This window comes from Mustela putorius, unplaced genomic scaffold (assembly GCF_011764305.1).
Source record: "Mustela putorius furo isolate JIRA1106 unplaced genomic scaffold, ASM1176430v1.1 tig00003949_pilon_pilon_pilon, whole genome shotgun sequence".
In the NCBI taxonomy this organism is placed as follows: domain Eukaryota; kingdom Metazoa; phylum Chordata; class Mammalia; order Carnivora; family Mustelidae; genus Mustela; species Mustela putorius.
Window position 1 is genome coordinate 9215165 of NW_025422093.1, and position 19870 is coordinate 9235034.

Sequence of the window (19870 nt, forward strand, 5' to 3'; positions counted from 1 at the left end):
TGATTTCTTCTAAATTTACTTTGCATGAAACCTCAACACATTGTAATCATATGTGAAAATTTTCAAATATATAAACTATCAGAATGAATAAAACTGTTTTGTTTTAATATCCTAATAAAACAGTAAGTCCCAGAACTTTAGATAGGATCACGGGTTAGTGTTTCCCAGGTTTCCAGATTTCATGTAGTTAAAAAAAAAAAAAAAGTGGGGACCAATACAGAGCTGTCAACTTTTTATTTTGCCAAGTAAGGATACTTTAAAGCAACTAATAATACTATCAACATTTCATAAAAGGATATTTCAATACCACAAAAGTTGGAATGATCTTATAATAAGAATTAAAGTCAAGCTACCTATCAGCCTTTTACTTTTTTTCCCCCTTCTGGATGCTGAAAATTTAGGGTTGTCCTAAAATTTGCAAATAAATTGCCTAAAATCCCATTTTCTCCAACCATTTTAAATAGAGGCTGAAAGGTGAGTGGCTTTGTCTGAAATCAGCTTGTGTTAAACTCAGAGAGGAAGCATAGCTTCTGACAACTAGTAGATAATACACTCTCACAGAAACATAATCACTAAACATGTTGCTGATTAGGAACCTTAATCAATGTTTATCTTCAAACCAAACCAAACCCAAATCCTTCCTATCTAATGAAAATTCAAATCCACTTACTTTGTAGTATAAAGACTTGTTATACGCAGCCATACATATTATAAGGAAAACCCCAAATCATAAATTATAATTATGTAACCTATATCATAAATGATATAATCTTATCTGTAAGCTTTTAATTATCCAAAATGTTTCATTCTTAAGTACATGGTCTATGGAAGATGCTTAATAAATGTCTGTTGTACTAACAGAGGAGTGTCACTTTCAATCACTGCAAAACAAGATTCTTCCTAACATTAGAAACTCTCAACTTAGCATGGAATCCTATTTTGGAAATCACTGGAACATTAATGTATAGAGAAAAAAAGATAGTGGTGGTGTTGGGGAACCCAATTTGCCTGACTTCTCAAAAAAAAAAAAAAAAAAAGCAATCAGATACTTTGCGGTGCTTAATGAGAACAGTATTTGCACACAGTGATTTTTGGGTAAAAACATCACATTAATTTAACCATACCCACTTAACCTTTTTAGGATAAGTAACAGGAAAGTCTTAATATTCTAAAGGAATTCTAGTTCAAGAGCATGAAACAAATTTTTACCATCACCCTGAGGATACATTTATCTAATTACTTTGGACTAACAAAATTCTACAGTAGATCTGCATTTCAATTAGGCGATCACCTCTAATTCCACCATAAACGTACACATAATCTTATTCCTTTGAAAAATAGTTTTGAGAATTGGCACTAATTCCCCCCCATAGTTATAAAAATGCATGACCAATAGTGTAATTTCAAATTTAAAATTAAAAATACAGTTTAGTGTGTTAAAGGGATGCCCCTTTATCAGAAACCAGGAGTTCATGGATTTTTTTTTTCCTTAAATCAACCAACCTTTAAAAGCATGATGCTTCTTTTGCAGACCCGCTCATACTTAAAACAGGGAGCAGAGGTAAGGAAAGAAATTCACCTTAAGAAACTGATAGGCAGAATCAGGGTTTGTAGTATTTTACATTATATATTTAAGATGTGCCTTTAAGACACATCCGTATTAAGTCATATAGGCTGCTTACTATCAGTATACACAATTTTGGTAAAAACTTTACCTATTGTAATACACAAAATTGTACATTTAAAAAAATATCACTGATCGTACATGAAATATAGGAATGCTAATATTTGGTTTAATTCCTGTGACTTCCATGGTAATTCTGGGTTTTGGCATATAGAAACTTGTTATTGACTACTACTGAGAATTCAAGTAGACTAAAAGAAATGGTAAGAATATTTTTGTTACCTTTGTCAAGTTGTTTGTATTACATATATATTCTGTCCTGGCTTTTCCTTCTAATCCATAAAACCCAAAGAACTAATCTCTAAAAATTCACCCGTTAACTACTCCTGTCTTAATATTTTTATTGCTAATTATTTTCAGTTTTCACTTTTTTTCCTGAATCAGGAATGAATGCAATATTTCTGAGTCTTTGAAAAATATTATATAAACAAAAACTTGTCTTCAAATTTTTGCTTTTAAGATCATGTAATTTAATAGAATGTAGTTGTTTTTTCCCTCCAAGTTTCTTTACTAGAAATATGCATGTGCCTGATTTTCGAGAGTAGGAAATAAAATCTACCTGTGCCTTTGATCTAGCTTTGTGACTACTATTTCTGTCATGGATGTGTGGCTTTCTGTTCAAGAGGCTTGACATCATGTGTTCCAAATCTTTCAATGTTCCTGCTTCAAGTGCCACTTCTTGGAATAGAACCCTAGAACATTAACATTTTAAGACCTTCTTCATGACTACTTTAAATCTAATATCACTTTGATCTAAATTTCCAGTACTGGTTCCTTTAATAGGTCAATTAAATACACATGAAAATGAATAAAGAAGCTACTGTGCCCTTTTATTTTAGGCCCAGCCCACGTATAATTAAGCAGAATAACATTCCAAGTTCATTTTGATTAAAAACTATGAAAATATAGAAGCTATATTTTCTCAGTGTCATCATCTCTGTCAAGTAGAGAATCATGGTCGTAACAGGTTTTTCCTATATTAAGAGATTAGTATACCTTAATCACACCCAATTTACTTTCTAGATTAACTAAGTAATATTAAAAGGTGGTAGTTTTCTTTGAAACTTATAAATACAACCTGCATATACAGGATTTTGACAATAATTTAATGGTAACTTTAATACAGAACTATATCCTAATATAATTACTTTAAACATAAAGAAACGGATCCTTACAAGACCAAAATAACCCACAAGCCATGAAGTTGGTTTTTACTTTTTCCTTTTTTACGTTTTAACAAATGTGCACCACAATGGTTCAACAAGTAAGGCAAATGCCATGAATATGAAAGCTGCAGTTTCCAAGAGACCACATCTAGGACCCAGGGGAGGCGAATTAGACAGAAGTCGCAGTCATTCTAATTAAACAATCAGAAAACATCTTAAGTTTGTTTGCAGTGTCAAAACTGTCTATTTAAGTTTCCTTTCTCTTAATGATCAGAGGTCCCACGTTGTCACCAGTCTCTTCGTTGTGTTTTGTGTGAGATCCATCGCAGAATGGGAACTAGAAAAAGAGAGAATGTCAATGTCTAATTGCAAAATCACTATTAGCTTAGCAGAGTGGGGGTGATGCTTTTTCTCAATAAAAAGATTTTCTTAGCCCACCTTATATAAGTATTCTTAAAGAGCATATTTGAAGTACAAACACCAAGCAGAAGGAAGAAATCAACTTGTGGATAATACAGATGATTAACTGCATTTCCATTTGTGGTATTTGTTCATGGATGCTGAGTATCTTTTCTCTGTTTATATGTTACAGTTACAATTCCCCATCTAGTGAACTATGTCCATTTAGAGCCTCAGTTCATTTGTTTAGAATCAATTTGTGTGTTATCCCTTTGATCATCTTTGCAGCAATTTTTCCCAAACGTTTTTGCTAATTTTTTCATGTTACTTTCCTATTAGTTTCATACAAACATGCCAGTATTTCCCTTTTTAACATTCTTCATGGAGACATCTTTCTCCTAGAGTAAATTTCTTTACATGATTTCACATTTTAAATATAACTGACATTTTGGGATTCAGTGGTAGAAAAGTGACAGTAGTAAATTTCTTTTAATTAATATTTTGACAAAGAAAGATAGCAAGAGCAGGAAAACAAGCAGGGGGAGTGGGAGAGGAAGAAGCAGACTCCCCACTGGGCAGGGAGCCGGATGTGGGGCTAGATCCCAGGACCCCGGGATCCTTACCTGATCCGAAGGCAGACGCTTAACCCACTTAGCCACCCAAGCACCCCAGAAGTAAATTTCTTTCCTTTTTTAAAAAGATTTTATTTTTATTTATTTGACAGAGACACAGCAAGAAAGGGAACAGAAGCACGGGGAGCAGGTGAGGGAGAAGCAGGCTTCCCTCTGAGAAGGGAGTCAGATGCGGGGCTCAATCCCAGGACCCTGGGATCATGACCTGAGCAGAAGGAAGACTCTTAATGACTGAGTCACCCAGGCACCCCCAGAAGTAAATTTCTAACAGTGCCTGTCAGTGTGCTCCAAAGAAGTCCTAACAGATGTTCTGATTTGGTTTCATTATGTTTTAAAAAACATATATAATTCTCTTGATTTGTAGCATACATTTTTAAAATAAGTCCTGTTATTAAAAAATACAATTTTAGCTCAAAATTTCCCAGGCTGACTGAACCATGGATGCTTTTTTTGTTGTTGTTGAAGATTTTATTTATTTATGTGACAGAGAGAGAGATCACAAGTAGGCAGAGAGGCGGGGTGTGTGTGGGGGGAACAGGTTCCCCACTGAGCAGAGAGCCTGATGGCAGGGCTCGATCCCGGGACCCTGAAATCATGACCTGAGCCGAAGGTAGACACTTAACTCACTAAGCCACCCAGGTACCTCTGCCATGGACGCTTTTAACTCTGATATCTATTATCATAGTGTTCTACAGAACACACTTTACAAAATGATGTTCTAAGATCCTGTTGCTTCAATATTAATAGAGTTTGTACAATTGTTACACCTTTATTCCTAATTTTACAAAGTAAGTTGTACCTGTAAAAATGCCTATTGATAGGTTCTACATTATCATACTCATCAATCTACTCTGCTGGGGTAATAACGATGTCTAAAATATGCTTCAGTATTTGGTAGAGCTAGGTTTCCTTCAAATTATTCTTGTTAGACTTTTCTTATTTATTCTCTACCTATCTTTATTAAACTTTGCCAATTTTTCTTCCAGATAAACCTGAGAATTTTTTTTTTGCCAAGTACTATTTAATTTCTCTTAGAATCCTCATCTTAAGGTCTCATGCATACTCTGATAACATTATTTCTGTCTTACATATTTTATAGGTATATTTTTCATACCTAACTACTTATATATTATCAAAAGTTTTTGCAGGTACAGCCTTCCTACTGTTAAATGACAAAAATAGGAATTCAACAATGTTTTACGTGTCTCCTCAGGATTTTACACTTAGAAGGTCCAATTACTAGTAAATTATTTTTTCTTTCCTTCTATATTTATACCTTTTATTTCTATTTCACATTAAGTAATGATAGCTAGCATCTTTGTTTTATTCTTGATGTCTGAAGTGTACCTAACATTCTAGAATCTAGAGTCACTGTTTGGTTTAAGGTACACTAACTATTGCACTGAAGAGGCCAATTTAGATGACTGGAATCTTAGCCTTAAGATTAAAATTGCCTCATTACTCACAGTGGAGGCAGTATAATTTTAGATACCTGAAAACAGACAATAAGGGTATATAATCTTCAACTCTGACATTAGAAGTGTCTATTCTAAGATTAAAATCTCATGTTAAAGAAATTCAATTTTAATTTTACTATTTGTATATAATTCCAAGATACAGTAAATTAGCTAAAATTTACAGCAAAAGTCAAGGTACGAGCATATCTAATATTTCCAAGTAAAAATTCTATCTTGGGGTAGATGGCAACATCAATGCAATGTATGTTAACGCTTTCTTTTCTTCTTTCCTTTCTCCTCCCTCCCCTCCTCTTTTCCTCTTTCTTTCCTCAATAGGATATGGTACACAGTATATTCCTGTTAAAAACAAGTCCTCACAACAAAAACAATCAATCAAAACTCTCATTTTTTTCTTGGCATGGATAAGAGGCCATAACAATCCACAAAAATCAAACTAAAATGTACCCTATAGCAGAGATCAGCATTTCAAGGTGACATACATTTAATAAACAAACACAGATGATTTTACAGTGAGAATACAAATTTACATTGTAAAAGACTCCATTTTTTATAAACAGCACACACAAAACATGTTACTGAACAGTTTTACATATACAGATTATAAAATGTATTTCTAAAATATAAAGTATTTAAAATAGAAAAGCCTTAAATAACTTACTGAAATAGCATGTTTCTTTCTTTTTGAATCTCATTTTGAAAATACTGAAAAATTCTAGAAAAATAATACATGTTCAAAAATTATCTCCCTCTCTATATAGAATCAAGAACAGGAGAGAAATCTACAGAGAAATCTACAAAGAACATCTTATAAAACGTTAAGAAAGCCATATATCTAAGATGAGAATATACTTTTTATATGATAATCTAGGTATGCCTAGAAACAGAAATTTGTCTGTTTCCTGTTTTAAAAGAAAAAATATTTCTTTAAAAAGCAGCGAACAGGGGCACCTGGGTGGCTCACTGAGTTAAAGCCTCTGCTTTTGGCTCAGGTGATGATCCCAGGGTCCTGGGATCAAGCCCCACATCCAGCTCTCTGCTTCCTCCTCTTTCTCTGCCTGCCTCTCAGCCTACTTATGATCTCTGTCAAATAAATAAATAAAATACTAAAAAAAAAAGCAGCGAACAGTAGATTCTGGCTATTTGTTCAAAAAACTTTCATGCTTTCATAATATATAAAGCTTTTATGACTTTAAAATGTAAACTAAGCATTAAAAATCATTTTGTTCAGAGACACATATATCTTTTAATAGTACCTTATTAATCTCAGGAATTACTGACTTAGGGCAGAATCTTCTCCCAAACTTCATGTGAAGATTAGGTATTTTCATATTTACTCATCAGAGTTTTCACTATAAGTTAATGAAAAAAACTAAACTCCCGCCCCCAACCAGGACCAAGATGAGTTACTACAGGACCGGATTAGCAATTTCTTAAGAATACACTATACATATAAATGGGATATATTTATTGAAATTAATTCATGATTCTCAATATGAATGTCAATTACATGGCATTAAAATCCAGGTGGTGGGTATTTATAGAGGGCACGGATTGCATGGAGCACTGGGTGTGGTGAAAAAATAATGAATACTGTTTTTCTGAAAATAAATAAATTGAAAAAATTAAAAAAAATTCAAATTGTAAATTATGTAACAGTATTTATGTTTTTCAGGAAGTGTCTTGTTCTATTTTTTAACTTTTCTATGCGAGAGAAAGAAAATATGTGTATACTTTCAAATGTAATCTAGGAAGTATAGTAGTTTTTGTATTAATGCAATTATATATCAAAAACAAAAAATACCCTTTCACTGAAGATTTGAAATTTGTTAAACAGTCAAGCAAAGAGATGAAATAACAAAAAACCCACAAAGGGTATATTTAATTCACGTAGTCATCAATATTTAAAAGTAAAACCTAAATAACCGATGGAAAAAAGTTTAGCTCATGAGTGATTCTAAAATCTGTTCTAACATGCCAGTGTTTGTTATTATTAACAAATTCTGGAGAAAAGCTTGCAAACTGAATTGGCTGAACTTCCTGTATGTCCAGAAAATATCATGTATTTGTTAACCCAATTAGTAAACTACAAATCCCACATATTTTTAAAATTAGAGAAGAGAGGACTTAGAGAAGAGGCTTAAAAAATGATTAGGGTCGGGGCGCCTGGGTGGCTCAGTGGGCTAAAGCCTCTGCCTTCACCTCAGGTCATGATCCCAGGGTCCTGAGATCGAGCCCCACGTCGGGCTCTCTGCTCAGTGGGGAGCCTGCTTCCTCCTCTCTCTCTGCCTGCCTCTCTGCCTACTTGTGATCTCTGCCTGTCAAATAAATAAATAAATAAATAAAATCTTAAAAAAAAAAAAAAAAAGATTAGGGTCAACCAAAAAAGGCCTAGAAATTCTTTTCATTTATAAAGCTAGCAACATCCGTCTTCATAAAATACACAAGATTTACTTCTTTTTAAAGGCTTTAATCTCAAGTTATGTTTCTGGTTTTTGGGTATTTCAAGATAAAAATAAATAAATGATCCTCACCTTTTTTATCTGCAACAATTAAAACAAATTATTTTCCTTCTCCAAACTTTGTATTTTTAATGAGTTTGAATTGTATTTCCCAAGGAAGTTGCCAGGGGCCATTTTGACTACCATAAACTCTGAGAAATAGTCTTGCTTTGGTTGAGAAAGAAAAGCAGTAAGATCTGACATAATCTGAGAGGATACGACATTTTATTCCATTCTTAGCGACTTACTTTAAGTAAAATGTAAGATAGTAGTAAAATATATTAAGAGAGATTAAGATTTTATAAGACTATCCTTATGTGGATTGGTCAAGCTATGTAACCGTCACTCAGAATTTTGTTTCAGATTCCATGCACTCTCTTCCAAATCATTAATAGGTTGGAGACTTCCGTAAGGCACAGACACACACAACCTAAAACAAAAACACACCACTAACAAAAGACCTAATTAAAATCCTGAAGTTGTAAATGAAACAAAATGATTCTACACAGTATGTTCAGTTGCATTTCAACTTCATTTGAGTTCCTGACAGTAACTGGCACACCTTTCCTCTATTCTTATTTCTTAGTGTGTGTGCATCTACTGTCCTTGTTCAAACTCTCTCCTGCCTCCTAGATGGCCAAAACACAACTCAGGTGAGTGGGGGTAGGGTGGCAATCTAGCAAGACTATGCTGCATACTCTTCCCTCTAACCTTAAAGTCCTCTCACTTTCTTATTTCTAAAATAAAGCTCTCTTTTCCTTCCTGAGTTTCACATTTGAGCTCCCACTCTCATCTTCCACCTCTTTCAACACAGCACTGTTTCAAACACTATCTTTCCTGCAGTCACTTCTCTATTGCCTCCTTTCTTTCTCCTGTCACATATGGATAGCCCTTTTGTGAAATATGATGAAATAACCATGTTTCTGAAACAGCAGGCGGCATACCAATCCTTGGGGGGGGGGGGAGGACAAACAAGGCATATTTAAAAATGTAATTTCTGCACACTGCTAAGAGAGGATTCATTAGGCCTGAGAAAACCATTCAAAAATGTTAAACCCACACAATGGGCTACACTAGTGATTGTACCTTAAGAATGAATCAGAACAGAATTAAAGATTGTATCATATGTAACTTTTCTGAGATAAGTAGAAAGGTGTTTTCATTTTGTTGCATTATAAACACAACTGGTTTATATGAAGAAAAAAAAATTACTGATTATGAACTCAATACAGCCAAAGGTATTAATTAAAGTCTTTTGTACACTGGTAGAGAAATGTGTGAGTTGGCATCTCTGTGATAACCTTACATACCTCCAGAATGGGGGAGTTTCCAAAGATATCAGAATAAGAACATCCATTAACAAGAATAAAATTCAAAGTGAATTCTTAACTGATTCATGTGGGAATAAAAAGTTCCTAAAATTCAGTGAAAATTCAGAACTGACAAATACTAGATGCAAAGAGGATCACTAACAGCATAAAAGATAAGCTTTAAAAAAAGAGAAAACGGGAAATAAATTCACTGGTCTGTCATTCCTTTCCTTGATGTCTACTTATGGGAAATGACTATCTCTGGTTTAATAATCTGGAAACTGTGGGATGAAAAAATAATCCCAGAATGTTTTATTGAATTATAAAGTCTAATAAACATTTAAACCAGTAGCTTGTGTCCATTTATGATTCTTCCTGATATACTTAAGATCTTAGTCCTCATACGTTCCTATTTGCTTTTATTGACCCTTTCTTTACCCTCTGGGAAAATCCAACCAAGGCAAACACCCCTTACTTGACCCCAAATCTACGCTTTAGATTTCACTAAAGCAGTCATCTTTCTTTTCCTTTCTATTTACTATGAAAGTTACTGAAATTTTAACATATACTCAGACTCAGACTCTTAGCATTTCACTTTTAGTAATTCACACGTTAACCCACTTACACACAGCATAGCTTCTATTCTAATTATTCTGTTGAAATGACAACAAAAGGTCAATTGCCTAATTGTTTAATGCAACTCATACTATAATATTGACCTAGTTGTCTTTACACAAGCCTATGTTCATAGCCAAGTCTTTAAGAATATCATGGCTTCATAATGGAAAGGAGAAAGTTCCAGTTTTCTTCTGACTCTGGCCCATTTCATCTCCTTTTTTGGCTCTTATTCCTCTTTCCAAAAATGCAAAAAATTCCCCAAGATTTCATGCTTGATTTTTATCTGCATCACGGATCTTCTTAAGCATTCTTAATGCTTAAACATAAGCATTCTTACGTTTAACTCCTCAGTTTTGCTGATTTCTATCTCCAAACCTGATATCTCAGCCTTAGACCCACATTTCAGATTATCTGCTGAACATTTCCAATCAAATGTCACCTCAAATTCACTTTGGAATTGAATTCCTTGTCACCTTTCTAGAAAATCAGCTTTTCTTCTTGGAAGTCCTATTTCTGTTAGCAGCACCATCTCTTCTAATACAACAGGTTTAAATTCGTTAATTAGTTTCAGTTTTTCTCCACCAATCTCCCTTATCAATCAGTCAGTGCATTAAGCTTATCCTTCCCTCAAAATGTTTCCTCTATGGGTTCATTCTTTTCCATTCGTAGAGCTATCACTCTCGCATAAGTCTCATAACTTTGGAAATTCCTGACAAGAAGTTCCCCATGTCTGCAGGCACAAACTCCTCGCAAAGGTACTTAAGACTCTCCTCAATTTGGACTTATTCCTGGGGGGATGGAAGAGCAGTGACCAGACTAGATTCTTTATTGATCCCACCACTTTGCTCACCCGAGTCCTTTCCTACAGATTTTAATAAAGACTTCCCCCAAACTGGTAGTTTATTTAAATACCATCACACTTTTCAAGGGCAATTTAACTCCCATGTATATCACTACGCTATCCTAGAAAATTCTAGCACAGTGTAAGCCCTTTCTTTTATTTAAAGCACTGAGTCTACTGTACACATTTATGATACTTGGTATATTACAATTTACCTTTTCTAATAAGTATATAGTAGACACTAAATGATCATTGACTAAAGAACTACTAAACTGACTTAAGATTCCTGAATTTCTAAAGGCATTGTTTTGTATATTTTGGTGATCAACAGCAGAATAAAACCTATAATGAACATTATTTTTAAAATACAAACAAGGTCTGGTCTACAGAATATTACTGAGGATTATTTTCTAGCAACCCCACTAGTACTTATAAATAATCCTACATACCAAATGAACACTGTTCTTTTTAAGGTACAACCTGTAATGGAACTATTAATTTTTCACATTCCATATGTTCATCAAGCAGTTTCAAATACAATGACATTATCCCGCAATGTATCACTGGATTATACATCATCATTTTATTGGTGAAGAGAGTTAGAATACACTTTCTAGTACCTAGTTTGTCACATCTTCCTTATTTGATATACAATTTGTGATAATGGTTTCCCACTGTGGAAAGAGATGGTCCCTGACACGTGCTTTCAGAAACAGATAAATCATTTTTATCGTCTATTTTCTTTCTTTCTTTTTTTTTTTAAGATTTTATTTATTTATTTGACAGAGAGAGAGAGAAAACATAAGCAGGGAGAGGAGTGGGAGAAGCAGGCTCCCTAAGCAGGGAGCCTGATGCTGGACTCAATCCCAGGACTCTGGGATCACGATCTGAGCTGAAGGCGGACGCTTAAGCCACCCAGGTGCCCTATTGTCTATTAAGTGTTATAGTATCATCTTTGGTGAAATCCATCTTATTTAAATACAAATAGTGGCAGTACACTCACCATATTTCTTACAATACATCACATTCAATGTATGAAGCTTTTCAAGATGACCTTAGGAAAGGATTTACCATCTTTACCTCACTACCTGTCATCACTGTCTAAAAGCTGCAGGTATCACAGATAAGAGTTCCAAATGGAACTTGATGAAATGTAATTATCACAAAAGAAGATTTAAAAAATCCTGTTATGTATTTAATTACAGGAGCTATAGCTTAAAGAAAGCTTAGATACAGTGTCAATATATTTATCAGATAAGAAATTTTCAAAGATAGTTTTCCAAGTTTCTCCTGAATTTTCTAAAACTTGTCCTAGAATTCAGGAACTTAAAAAGCTCAAGAAAAGAATCTACCCTTCTGTATTTCTTTGTGTTTTAGGCTGCATACTCTTTCCTGGGAAAGTGGAGGCAAAGATCCACTTGGGGAGGAAATCCTAAGAATAAATAAAGGGATTTTTTTTTTTTTTTCTCTTCTTGGTCAAGAATACAGTTACACTCACCTGAACTCAGTAAGGGAATAACGCAATTTTACTGCATAATAGTTATACATTTTAGGAAATATACTCATGAAGAGAACATGAAAAACAGAGAAGAACAGAATGCATTAGAAAAGAAAGAAAGAAAAGGGGAGCCTGGTTGGCTCAGTCAGTGGAGCAGGTGACTCTTGATCTCAGGGTTGTGAGTTCAAGCCTCATGATGGGCACAGAGATTACTTACAAATGAAAAAAAAAAAGATGAAGAGATATCCTAATAATATCTAGTGATACATGTTTGACAGAATAGTTTAAAAAGAAATGTTACATTAAAGATGGCACTAACATAAAAGACTTGTTTTCCTCACCTTTTTGGACCTCCAACAACGGCAATACACAGCTTTATCTCCCAAATCCTCCATATCAAAAGCATGTACTATCTTGGGGTTGTCTTTCTGGATGTGAAGGTTTACCATAGATTTGTTGCGATGATCTTTAACATAAAATCTTTTGTAAGCTAGATAACCAACTGCAGCTGTCCCAGCAGCAATAGTAACTGCTGCGATCCATTCAACTAGAGCGGGGAAGGAAAACAGGAATAATCATCAAAACCAAAATATAAACTAATAATGTGTATTTTTACTAATATGATATGTTCAGGAAATCTAGTTTTTGAGTTAAGCATTCCGACAGTCAAAAAGTTTTACTGTTAACAAAATAATCACAACACAATGGTGTAACAATTCTTAAGATTTTCCCCAGCCTTTACTGAGGCTATTGCATATTTTCTATTGAAAGATAATAGCTAAATTGAGATAGAGGAAATCTTAAAAATAAAAAAAAAAGAAAAGAAAAAAGAAAAAAATGATGTTTAATAATAATTTTTAAAGTGTTCATAGATTTAAAATAAAATGTAAACCTGAAGATACCTACTGCTTAAAAAAAACCTGATAAAAAAATTCAGATTATAAAGACTACCCCCACCCAAAAAATCAGGAGGTGATTATGTTAACAAACTGACTCATCAGAGTTCATTTAAATAGTAGGTCCTTTAGTGATTTTAAAGTGCATAACCACAAACAGCATTGGTATCTGAAGAGAAAAAACAAACAAAAGGACAAATAAAACAAAGCTGCCCTTAAACATTCAAAGAAATATATCCAGCAGGATTCTGGGATTCCGTCACTCAAAAGTTTTTGTTTTTGTTTTTTAAATGTCAAAGTGCTTTCTCATTAGAGAAGGGCAGAATGTATTAAATCAGAATGTATTAATTTCTTATTTCAGAGAAAACATGAATATAATTACAGTTATATTCTCAATAAAGTCTAAATTTCCATTACCCACCAGTGGATGATGATGTGAATTCCCTACAAACGTCATTTTAAATTTAATGACATTTTTCTACTCAATTATTTGCTTGACTAACAGACCATCTACTTATTCTTTTCATGTAGCTTTTCAAGCAGCCCTTAGAAACCCAAGCACTTAACTACCCCAGTTCCACAGAATGTTGGAGAGTAGAAAGTTCTGCATAGTCTGGTTAGCCTCAGCCTCAGAGGAGAGTTGTCTATTCCCAGCGAACTGCAGGAAGAAGTTGAACAGGGGTCAGGATAAACACACTGGACTGCTTCCCAGCACTTCCTGAGTCAGATCTTCTCTGTGTTTGTAATAAGTTCCCAGACTATCAAATAAAGCTCTAGAGAGATAAGTACAAAAAACACATCCCAAGAACAAATAAAAACATATAATGAATAATTAACTGTATGGCTTATTTGCACTATTGAGTCAAATTTCTTATTTGTGATTAATCACCCTTCCTAATAGTGCCCTACATTAAACTGGAGCTCATTCTTACAAAACTATAATGGGAAGGAACAACCATTCTCACTCTTAGTTCCTTTTATCTTGGGTCCTCTCTTTTAACTCATTCCTTGGATTCTACTTTCAACTACAGTATTCTTTACACAATAGTTTTCCTTTCCACAATATTTCTATTCTTCCTTGCTAAAATCCTTTTAAAATAAACATTAACATTATGTCCTTCCCAGGTGCTACATGACTAAGACAAGTTAATAAGTTATTTGACAGCTTCAAACTTTGGACTCACTAAAGAACGTTTTTAACTACACATTTTGTGTAGATTGGTCTTGAATTTTAGTGCAGCTTCATGATATTACCCTGTAGCAATTCCAAACAGGGCTGAAACTTCACTCTGATTTCTAGCTTGGTTCATGATAGTCCTTTCTGATGTATTATTTACCATGGAACTCCCATGAGAACGGACACGGCAGGAGCTGTAGCAATCTGCTTCTAAGTTAATGGAAAGCCACTCTGATTAGCTAATGTACGTATCACAAAATGGGCTAAAATACTGCTATGCATAGTATATATTCTAGTGTATTTGCTTAAATATTATCTTTAGTATCAACTTAAAAGGAGGAAATACCCCAAAAGAATAAATTAAGACAATAAAAATTGTGAAATCTTAGTTACACCCTACTTTTTAGGTGAATTATGAAGTAATCCCTAACAGATTTGCTTTAATAGTGCCTACATATATCAAAAAGGTCTGAAACCCAAAGAACTAAAATTGATTAAGATTAATTTGTCTCACAACGTAAGAAAGAAATCCTATAGGAATTTCTACCTGAAAAACCGTAATAGGCCAAAAGAATCTTTCTTAACCATCAAAACAGTCTTCTATTCTCTTTTCTCATATTAGCCACTGAATCCATATAGTGACTTTTTTTTTTTAAACCTTTACCTCTCTGGAATTTTTGACAGTGGAATAAATGACAGAATAACTGACACACAAAAGAGGCAATAGCAAATGAAGAAATGGAAACTGAGTCTAGATATTATTGAAAAGTAGCTGCCCCACAGGGAATCAAAACATGCAGTGTTACTCTACCCCCTAACAAAGGTGACTTATGACCCTATATAAATGTCATAGTAGCGTATGTGTGCTAGGAAAATGGCTTTGCATTTGCTCCAGTGGGTTTTTTAGAATCAGGACTAGATAAATTCTTAAGAATTTCCATCCCCCACCCAAAAACCTAATTCTCTAATCTCATAGAAACAAATGTAAAAGTTCCCAGAATAAGAAATATGTTACTGTTTTATCATTTCATGATAAATGAATCATATATATATATTTTTTTTTTCTGGCAAAAAGCTGTGGATGCCACTGGCAACTCTAGGGGAAAGAAGGAAAAGGAAACTGTAGAGACAGGCAAGAATGACGATTGCCTGAAAAGTCAACAATTAGAATAGAGAAAGAAATGAAAACCCAATATAACAAACAAATAAAAACAACAAAACCTAAGTAACATTTAGTTTTTGATAGTGGGCATATTCTATTAAGAATAAACACAACCTCAAAGGCAAAATGAGACTTTACTAAAACCCAATTTTCAAAGACATTTCAGCTGGCACCCTTCAGACATTCTTTCCTACCTGGGGTCCAGAGAGCACTGAGCACTACTGCTGCCTCTGGTTTTACCCTCACTTCCCTTCTCTTATAAACATCACTCAAGGTACAGTATTCCTACAGTTAGATCAAACCCCACCCCTTCCAATCTTGCTTAACCATGCTTTCTCTCTCTACAAATACAATGAATAAACCAATATAAAGAACAAAATACAGGAAATACATTTCTAAATAATCCTTTCCATTCTTACTCTTCCCTTGGTCTACTATTGTATAACATTGATTTGTATAGCAGAATACTGGTTTTCTCTCAGGATAATTCAGATATTGAAAACAATCTCTTGTTTATAACCCACTCCCCAGCTTTTCTCTTCTACTGTGGTAATTATTTTAACTTAGACAGAAATCTCACCCTGTTTCTGTTCCTTTAGTCCCTTATCTGTCCAAAACTGTCCTCTTTCCCCCAGTGTCAACTGCCACAGAATCAGAATGTCCTTTTCTTCTCAGGAGAGGGGGAGGGGAACTATGTTTAAATCTTTCCCTCCCTAAGGTCTCTCTCCCAAATCGGCAGGCTGTGCCTGGTAGTTTTTTTCTTAACGCCTGGCTTACAGGTGGTGTTCAATGTTAGTTGAATAAAAAGAAAGAACAGATTATTAATTTGAATTTGCAACTCCATCTGTCTATTTTATCATCACATTGCTCTTACACCAATTGACTTATCTTTGGCCTCATCTTAACCTACTGTGTAAGTGTGGGACTTAAACATTTCTTTATATTAAAAATAAAGCTTTAGGAATGCCTGGGTCGCTCAGTCAATTAAGTATTTGCCTTCGGCTCAGGTCATGATTCCAGGGTGCTGGAATGGAGCCCTGAATTGCATGGGGTTCCTTGGTCAGCAGGGAGCCTGCTTCTCCTCCTGCCTGCTGCACCTCCTGCTTGTGCACTCACATATGCGCTCTCTCTCTCATAAATAAAATCTTAAAAAAATAAAAATAAAACTTTATTATGGAACACTTCAGACATATACATGGATTACTATAATGAACTCCCATTTATTCTCACTCAGCTCCAACAAGGATAAACTCACTGCCAATCCTGTTTCATCTATAGTCCCTAATGTCCCCCAATATTTATTTATTGTTTATAACCTAAAGGAGCAGATTCAATGACTTTTAGAGGTATCAAGGAGCAACACATATACTAAACTTCCTAAAAGTCATATACTGGGTTGAGGAGGGGTCACTAAAGATGGGGGACTCCATTGCAGTGAAAGATCCTTAATGTTAGAAACTGTAATAAACTAATAGTATCTGGTATCACATAAAAAAGTAAGTTCAGCATAAGTACATTGATTATAAGTCAATAAGGGAAAACCAAAGGTTGGCATCACCCACTCAAGGTATATCAAAAACCATCTCACTGAATAGGATCTCTGGATTTCAATTCCAATGACTTATCCTCACTGACTTGCCCAGATTTATGTCCTGGCCTGATCCCTATTAATTTTATTTATAACCCACAACCCATTCTTTTTCTTCTGAATACAAACAAGAATTCTACATGCATAGGCAACACCCTTTTATTTTTTATTTAACATATACTTAAAAAGCACATACTATTTTTAAGCCCTTTATAATTATTAATCTATTTAGTTGAGAAGAGACATCTTTTCATCTTCCCCAAATTAAAAAATCAAAATTTCAGATTTTTTAGTGTGGTTTAAAAATTGGGAACAATTTGAGGTCTAAATATTATAAGGTGGACTCCCAATATATTATCTGTCCCTTCCTTGCCAAACTACTGTGTTTGGAGAAGAAGATAAGAAGGTGCTGGATAAAGTGATTTACAAAGGTTTTGAACCTTTGCCCACAGTCCTCCTAACAAACTTTACACTTTTAAGTGAAATAAGAAGTAGTTACTTCTCATTACAAAGTTGAGTACTTCAAGTTTAAGCTGATAACCCTCTTCAACAAGCAATTTCCTATTCCTAGAAAAAAGCAAGGAAAGTCACCTTTGGATTCCCTTATGATTGGATTACACACACACACTCACACACACGCACACACACACACAAAAGAGCAAGCTAATGGGAAAGTTTCCTTTGGATTCCCTTATGGTTGGATTGAACACACACACACACACACACACACACACCCTTGTCTCGATTGCAAGAAAGATTGGCCAGCAGGGAGTCTGAAGGAGTCCTAGGGTTCACTTACTTCACATTTCAATGGGCACTACACCCTAGGTTTAAAATACACAAAGTGACTCCACATTTTAAAATCGTGTTGGCATCTTTCCATATCACAAAAGTGCAAACTGTCTTCCTATAAAATTATCAGTGGCTCAAGTCATACGATAACTTATTTTACACAGTAGTTTTATTCCTGAGAAAATACAGGCTTGGATTTTTTAAAAAACAAAAACAAAAATCGCTATTTTAAGAGCACCAAGGTACCTCTATTTAAAGATGAGCATGCTTTGAAATAAGTTTTATAAATAATCACTTCCTACAAACTTCATTAGTAAGTTAAAAATGTCATGGGTTATCACCCTAACTCTGCCAGGTAACTTTTAGAAACAGACATGAAATTCTCCAATTTAAAGAACAGATTACAAAATTAGGTCTCAGGTAAACAGAGAGCCTTTACAGAACCCGGGAACTCTAGATGCTCAATATTTACTAAATGAATCAACAAGGCTCTTTTTAATTAGCTTCTGGACAATCTCTTTACTTTTACTTTACAATTATTAAAGGTAACCAAACTATGAGGCGTGGCGTTATATACCTGGGCAGAGTATTTTATTACTGGTGCACAGTATTATATTTAACAGTTCTACCACCACCAAGAATTGTTATAATGTGAATCTCTACATTAATAGATTCTAGCAAATCTCTTAATTTTAACTGGACCTGTTTCCAAACGCCAGACTAGAGCAAAGGAAGCAAGGCTGAGAAAGCCGAGAGTTCAAAGAGCTCCGTTTTCAATCCTCTCTCCTGGACTACTGCCACAGAGTGGCAGATGCCAGAGGGATTAAAAAAAGGAAAATTTAAAAAATGAAAAACCCACAATAACAACAACAAAAAACCTGGGAAAACTGAAGGTCTTGGATTGGGTTTCTTTCCTTTAAAAAATGTACAAAACTGAGATGTGATTAGTCACGCATTGCTTCAGGGTTGCAGAAAATTGATGGTCTGACTCCACGGTGATTTAAACTTGAGAAGGGGGAGCAGTTCTTTTTTTTTTTTAAAAAAAAAAAAAAACAAAAAAAACAAAACAAAAAACCTTTCCTCTTTTCCAAGCTCTGTGATTTAAGAAAACAGAGGTGTCTCAAGGGAGAACAAGAAAAAAAAGCTAGCGGCGGAATCGTTAGGTTTTATGACACGGCTAGTTAAGGAAAACGTGGTCCAGACTTGGGTAGATGCTTCCATGGCCCCAGTACCCCTTAGGCCTGGAGAGATCACCAATTCATATCGACATCGCCCCCGTTCCTGGTTTGGCCCAGGGAGTCCGCAGGCCCGCCCTACGCTTGCCCTTCTACATCTCAAGGTTACAGGGCTGGCGGGCTCGCAGGGCAGCGGTAACTAACAGCCCAGAGAGGCGCTGAGGAAGCAGCAACCGGTGCGCAGGCCTCCAGCCTCACCCGCTCCCAGGCCCCACTTCACCTCGTACGCTGGAAGTCAGACTCATGGCGCCGTCGCTTGCAAGGAGTGTGCACAGGACACTAGGCACAAAGAGGTTCTTGCAGAGGCCCGGAGTCAAGGTTCGAGAAACGTCCTACGCGTACCGACTCCAGGCCGCTACGGCGCAGGCGCCGCGGCTGGCCGTGAGCCGGTGTGTATTGCTACTCTAGTTGATGCTGAGCATGCGCGGAGCTGCGTCCCAGTCTAAAGTCTTGAGTCCGGATTTTGACAGCGGGAAAGTAGGGAGGAGAAGACCTAGAGTGGTAGCAACTGAGTGTGCGCAGTCGTAGGGGGCGGAGTCCTGGAGCCTGGGGCAGGGCTTGGAGAATAGAGATTCCAGGCCAGATTTAAGTCTTTTCCAGGTGTGCGGGTTTCTTACGGCGAAGGACAGGTGCTGGTAGTACACTTGACATAATCAGGTATCTAAGATTTTATCTACAGTTTTCTTGCTCAGTTCGGCCACGACCAGTTTCCATTATAAAATGCCAGTGGCAGACAAGTCCTATTTTAGAACCTCACCTCGCTCTCCATGTACGTCACTTTCTAATGCTTTTGAGCCAGTTATCCATTGAGGACCCTGGAACCGCGCTAGGGGCTGAGTAGGAGAAACAAAGCGGCTTATTTCTTCAAAAAAAAGTGTACTCGAAAAGATACTAAG

The 19870-nt window shown here is 35.4% G+C and overlaps 1 protein-coding gene across 2 annotated transcripts; it reads right to left on the minus strand.

Moving 5' to 3' along the window:
• Nucleotides 1-215: 215 nt before the first annotated feature.
• CISD1 (CDGSH iron sulfur domain 1) lies at nt 216-19416 on the minus strand. Of its 2 annotated transcripts, XM_013050090.2 has the most exons (4): nt 15940-16021; nt 13591-13678; nt 12466-12671; nt 216-3187 (listed from the first exon to the last, which is right to left on the minus strand). In XM_013050090.2, exons 2-4 carry the CDS (start codon nt 13628-13630, stop codon nt 3098-3100), a joined length of 336 nt encoding a protein of 111 aa, XP_012905544.1. In that variant the 5' UTR covers nt 13631-13678; nt 15940-16021; the 3' UTR covers nt 216-3097. The 2 variants fall into 2 exon arrangements, with proteins under 2 accessions (XP_012905544.1, XP_004780704.1); XM_004780647.3 differs by lacking the exons at nt 13591-13678; nt 15940-16021 and adding an exon at nt 19195-19416.
• Nucleotides 19417-19870: the final 454 nt, after the last annotated feature.

Excerpts from the sequence above, each read along its gene's own strand:
- CISD1 (XM_013050090.2), bottom strand. The coding sequence starts at position 13,630 with ATGCAGAACTTTCTACTCTCCAACATTCTGTGGAACTGGG. Across the intron at positions 12,672-13,590 it reads CAACATTCTGTGGAACTGGG|TTGAATGGATCGCAGCAGTT; the intron begins GTAGTTAAGTGC and ends TCCCCGCTCTAG. Across the intron at positions 3,188-12,465 it reads GTTGTTGGAGGTCCAAAAAG|TTCCCATTCTGCGATGGATC; the intron begins GTGAGGAAAACA and ends CTCTTTTTCTAG.